This window comes from Medicago truncatula, chromosome 6 (genome assembly GCF_003473485.1).
Source record: "Medicago truncatula cultivar Jemalong A17 chromosome 6, MtrunA17r5.0-ANR, whole genome shotgun sequence".
NCBI lineage: Eukaryota > Viridiplantae > Streptophyta > Magnoliopsida > Fabales > Fabaceae > Medicago > Medicago truncatula.
In genome coordinates this window covers 28,709,092-28,714,632 of record NC_053047.1, presented here as the reverse complement: position 1 = coordinate 28,714,632, position 5,541 = coordinate 28,709,092, and the positions used below count along the sequence as shown (strand labels likewise).

General features: G+C 30.6%; 1 protein-coding gene across 1 annotated transcript; it reads left to right on the top strand.

The window, feature by feature from the left end:
• Positions 1-463: 463 nt before the first annotated feature.
• Positions 464-5,182, top strand: LOC25479493 (uncharacterized). Its single transcript, XM_039835094.1, has 4 exons — positions 464-1,605; positions 2,297-2,689; positions 2,788-2,835; positions 3,555-5,182. Exons 1-4 carry the CDS (start codon positions 531-533, stop codon positions 5,063-5,065), a joined length of 3,027 nt encoding a protein of 1,008 aa, XP_039691028.1. The 5' UTR covers positions 464-530; the 3' UTR covers positions 5,066-5,182.
• Positions 5,183-5,541: the final 359 nt, after the last annotated feature.

Genomic DNA, 5,541 nt, shown 5'->3' with positions numbered 1-5,541 from the left:
TGATCTACTCCATTTCAAAATCGTTTATTTTCATATATCAACTGCAGTTAACTAATGATCGATATTGTTGAACCGACTTAAAAAGTTATTAAATAGTTTTTAAAAGTATCAACAATAGTTAACCGTCGTTGAAAAATGTCGAACGGCACGTTAACTTCTGATGATACTGGGGAATGAAAATTTCATAACTAAGAAGAGTAATTTTGATAAAATCGATTAACTGTCGGTTAAACCTACTTAAAAAGTTATTGATCCAATCTTAAAAATACCAATAATAGTTAATTGTCGCTAAAAAATGTCGATCAACATTTACCTGAATATCTATTTCGTAAGTAAGATGAATAATTTTCGAAATAAACATCACTATCATTTATCACCCCTTTTTCAAAATTATTTTCTTTTTAACTTAAAACCCTATTTTCTCAACAAAAAATAAACATTACAACACCAACATAAAGATAGATAGATACGTTTGTTCTACTTCCTTCTTTTCCTCTCTCCATTAGAACCATTTTTTATTTTACAACAACATGGTTGGTGACAAAGGAGACACATCCAAGAAACAACCTCAACAACAACAACAATTTTCATCATCATCATCACCAAAACCACAACATGAAGAATCCATAATAGAAACAACAAGGCCAATTCATCATCATCACCAACATCAACAATCATCATCATCACAACAAATTGTTGTAAGTGGAAGTGGAACAAACCCTTTTATTTCAACTCCATTATATGTTTCAAGTGGTGGTGCAAGTTCTTCACCTTTTGAAACCCAATTTGAAACATCCTTAACCACAAAAAGACCAAGATATAGTGGACAATGGAAGCTTCTACCTTCACCAACACAACAACAAAAACAACCTCAAATCACAAACATTCTAAATCCAACAACAGAATCAAAATCAACAACACCTTCACCTTCAAATCTACCTCAACAACAACCTCAAACAACACCTTTAGCTGCTTCTTCATCAGAGACAACTTCATCACAATCTCATGATCATTCACCAATGCCTTGTCAAGAAGGAAATAGGTTACAAGAGTTAGAACAACAAGTTCATCAACAACTAAGAAAAGGGAAATATGTAAGTCCTGTTTGGAAACCTAATGAAATGCTATGGTTAGCAAGAGCATGGAAAGAACAATACCAAACAAGCTCAGAAACATCTTCAAGAACTGAACAAGAGATGGGAATGAGTAGAGGGAAAACAAGAGCTGATAAAGACAAAGAAGTAGCTGAATTTCTAAACAAACATGGTGTTAATAGAGATGCAAAAACAGCAGGTACAAAATGGGATAACATGTTAGGTGAGTTTAGGAAAGTTTATGAATGGGAAAGAGGTGGTGAAAGAGAACAAGTTGGTAAAAGCTATTTTAGACTTTCACCTTATGAAAGAAAGTTGCATAGGTTACCAGCTTCTTTTGATGAAGAAGTTTTTGAAGAACTTTCACAGTTTATGGGATCAAGAATGAGATCTTCTCATGGTGGTGGTGGTGGTGGTAGAGTTGGTTCTTCTTTTGTTTCTTGTGATGAAGCTAGAACAAGATCTCTTCCTCCTCCTAGACCTTTCAAAGATGATGATCTTCCTCTTTCAGGTTTATTTTATATGAAAAAAATTTAATTTATGAACTTTTTTTCCTCACATTTAGTTAAAACCCTTTTTTTATTTTTCACCAAATCATAATCTTCAATACACTAGCCAAAATTTGAAACAGTAAAGTTTTGTCTTTTATATATATTTCTTAGATTCTTAGATATATTGGACAAGCTATTATTATTATTACTACTACTATTATTATTATTATTATTATTATTATTATTATTATTATTATTATTATTATTATTATTATTACTCTTCACATTTAATTAAACTCCCTTTTTCTATTAAATTAAAATTCCTCATCCATTATAAATTTGTAACCTACTCATAATCTTTAATGCACTTGTGAAATTAATTGAAACAGTTAAGTTTTTATTTTATTTTAACTTCTTATAGAATAAACAGTAGTTTGAGACATTCATGAAAGTTTTGGAAGGCAAGTATATTATTTACTGTTTCTGTTATTCTCTCTGACTGTTTCAACTAAAAATACTGTTTGACATTGTTTCAGGGAAAGAATGTTTTAGAAAAGGTGGAAGAAAAAAAAAGATTAGTCCAAAAATATTAAAAATAAATAAATAAATAACAATTAACCATTTTTTTTAGTAACCAAAAAAAAATTAACCATTTTTCCAATCCAAAATAAATCAATTTTTTTTTCAACTAATATTGTGTCATTATTACAGCTAGGACAAAACAATTGGCAATGACAAGTGGTGGAGGTGAACCATTTTTTCATGGTCATAGAGGAAACATATTAGGGTTAGATTCACTAATGGAAATTTCAACACCTTCTTCTAGCTCTAAAGAGCTAAGAAGAATTGGTAAGATAAGAATGGTATGGGAAGAATCAGTGAGTTTATGGGGTGAAGAAGGTGAAGTTCATAGAGGGAGAATAAGGGTTCAAAATTCAAGCTTTTTACATGCTGATGAACTCACTTGTTTTGATGATGCAATGGTGATTTGTCCTTTGGAATCTTTTGAAGATGGTCCTTTCAAAGGTTTTTCAGTTGATAGATTTGTTTCTGGACAACAAGTTAAAGTTTTTGGTAGAAGAAAATCTTCTTCAACTTCTAGTGGTATTAAACTAAAACTATCAATAATTTTTCTTTGGTTTGTTTTTACATGTTTTAGGATTTAATTTTAATTAAATTTTATTCATCCTTATATTTTTCAGGTTTTGCTGAAAGAGTTCAACCTATCAACAAACCAATTCCCATAAGATGTGAGTTCCTTAATTTATGTAGCTAGCATTATTAAGACTCATTCTTTAATCAATAGAGTTTATGAGTAACACATATATTAAAGTTTGCAATCATATCATTTTTAATTGAATAACATATTTTTTTAATTTCATTTCATTCAAACAGAATATATAAGTATTTTTTGAACAATATTGCAAACTTGTAGCATTTCATTCATTCATTGCCAATAATTTGCTCAACAAATAGGATGAAGAAGTTAAGGAATAGTTGATTCATAATGATGTTTTGTTAAGAGTTTGAACTCCACTCCTACATTTTTCTTTTTAAAATTTGTTCAAAAATCTTGGTTCTAAATTAAGGGTTACATTAATTTGAAGGCTTTACACTTGCAATTTGCATTCCTATTTTTGCAATTGCATATAGCAATCACAATTTAAAACCATGTCAAACTAAAACTAAAATCATGTACAATTGCTTTTTACTTATAATTGTATATAGTTTATTTTTACATAAAGCAACTACAATTGCAACTACATTATCTTCATTTCTATGCATATTTATCTCAATTTAGAGTTATGATAAATTATGGATTAAAAAAAAAGAATTATAATAAATTAAAGACATGGATATGCTTTTTACTTTACACTGAAGCATTAAATTATCCAGCAAGTATTATAGTGCTTCTAATTAAATTTGGCAGAATCATAATTAATTTATGGTTGGTGTATTTAATTTGCAGCAATTGTTCCATTGGATTTTAGAGACCCAACTGAATACTACATGGATTGTCTCCTCCGTATTTCATCACCACAATCACTTCCAACATTATTTGAATTAAAGCATCATTTACAAGAGCCACCACCACAAAATTTACGTTTTCCACTTAGGAAAGAAGTGTTTGATGATTTACCACAAGGTAAAGAATTCTTCTTCACAACAACTTCTGAACCATTGGATTGTAGATCAATAATCTATGACATTGTGGGCCCCATTATTAGAACCAATAACAACATTAACAACCCTAGTACTCTCCCATTTTCTAGTAGAGACTCTTTCATTGGTCTATGGGATGATTGCATCAATAGGGTCGTTTCAAGATTCTGCCACGATGAAATGGTAATTACTAGAAAGCCCTTTTTATCATTTTCATCACAATCACAAGATACATTGTTGTTGCAAGATGAATGGCCTAATGTGAGTGGTTTTGTGAACAATTTTTGTTTATGGAGAGGTGAAGAATGTGAAGAATTTAAAGAGAATATTCAAAACCCATCATCAACTATCATTCAAAAATTACTATGGAGCTATTTGGATTTACCTTATATCCTTGGTTACTATGCAATTGGAAATAAGGTAACATTTTGTGCACTTAGTAAATCACAAGAAGATGGGAAAATCATTAGAACTGATTTACATCAAGTGAATCTAACAACACCAAGTGAAAGATTCAAAGCCTTAGGACCATGTTTTAGAATCGGCATTTTGTTATCTATGTTAAGCAAAGCTTGTTCCAACATGCAAAAGGGTAGTTTTGTCTATAGTGATTTCGAAAGGTATAGTTTTGGTCAAGGTGTTTTAATCGAAATGACACCAAACACATGCAAAAGGGTATTTTTGGAAAAGAGAAAATTCTCATCAGTGAAAGAAGTTTACGAGATATTAGATCATAGAATACCACATAGTGAGTATTTAGTCAAAGTTCTTGAAAACAACATGAGTTTGGTATTTAAACCTAGAGGAATAAGAGCAAAACCCTTAAACATTGAACAACTTGTAGAAGCCCTAAAATATGTAACAAAAGCTTTAGTTGCATTACATGACTTATCATTCATGCATAGAGATCTATGTTGGGAAAAGGTTACAATGAGAAATGATAGAGAAGGAGGAGAATGGTTTGTGAGTGGTTTCGACGAAGCGGCCGGAGCGCCGGAGCTAGGGAAATATGTAAAGGATAATCATGAAGGTGGTATGGTGGAGCGTGGAAGACACGCGCCAGAAATGGAGCGTGGATTGCATGGTGTGAAAGTTGATGTGTGGAGTGTTGGGTATTTGATAATGACATGTGGGTTGGTGAATGTGCCAAAGATGTTAAGAGAGTTACAGAATTGGTGTATGGAACAGAATCCAGAACAAAGACCAACTGCAGCGGATTGTTATCATCACTTGTTACAACTTCAGTCGACTTTGTTGGTGTCAGGTGGTGTTGTTGCTGGTTCTTGTGGTGTTTCTGGTGGTGGTGGTTTGATGTGATTGATGAAATGTTTGTTGATGGTATAATTCATTGTTGAATACTTGAATTGAATTTGTTATTAAACTCATTATTATTGTTTTTTTGTGACAGGGTTTTCATTATTTTTTGGTACGTTTTATGACAGGGTTATTATTTTATTGCATGTTTTAAACTTTTTCTTATCAGTATTCCTTGAAAAAAATAAATTAAGTGGTGTTTAAAGGAGTTAATCATTACTTTATTGTTTGTGGAAACTAGTTTGATACTTAAGTTTAATTAGAGTTCATTTTTTTGAGAGAAAGTAGTTTAATTATACTTATTGTTTGTGAAAATTCGTAGTTTTATACTTAAATTTAATTAGAGTTAATTTTTTTTAATTAGAGTTCACTGTTTGGTTACTTCATTGTGCTTTTATAAATTTTATTTATTTTGAATTATAATTTTTTTACTTACAGGGAAATTATTGTAAAAATACTATTAATTAGAGTTTATTTGT

Bases quoted from the DNA above. Each gene is read 5' to 3' on its own strand.
- LOC25479493 (XM_039835094.1), top strand. From the start codon at position 531: ATGGTTGGTGACAAAGGAGACACATCCAAGAAACAACCTCAACAACAA. The intron at 2,690-2,787 runs GTATTAAACTAA...TATATTTTTCAG, and splicing joins ATCTTCTTCAACTTCTAGTG to GTTTTGCTGAAAGAGTTCAA. The intron at 2,836-3,554 runs GTGAGTTCCTTA...TTTAATTTGCAG, and splicing joins CAAACCAATTCCCATAAGAT to CAATTGTTCCATTGGATTTT.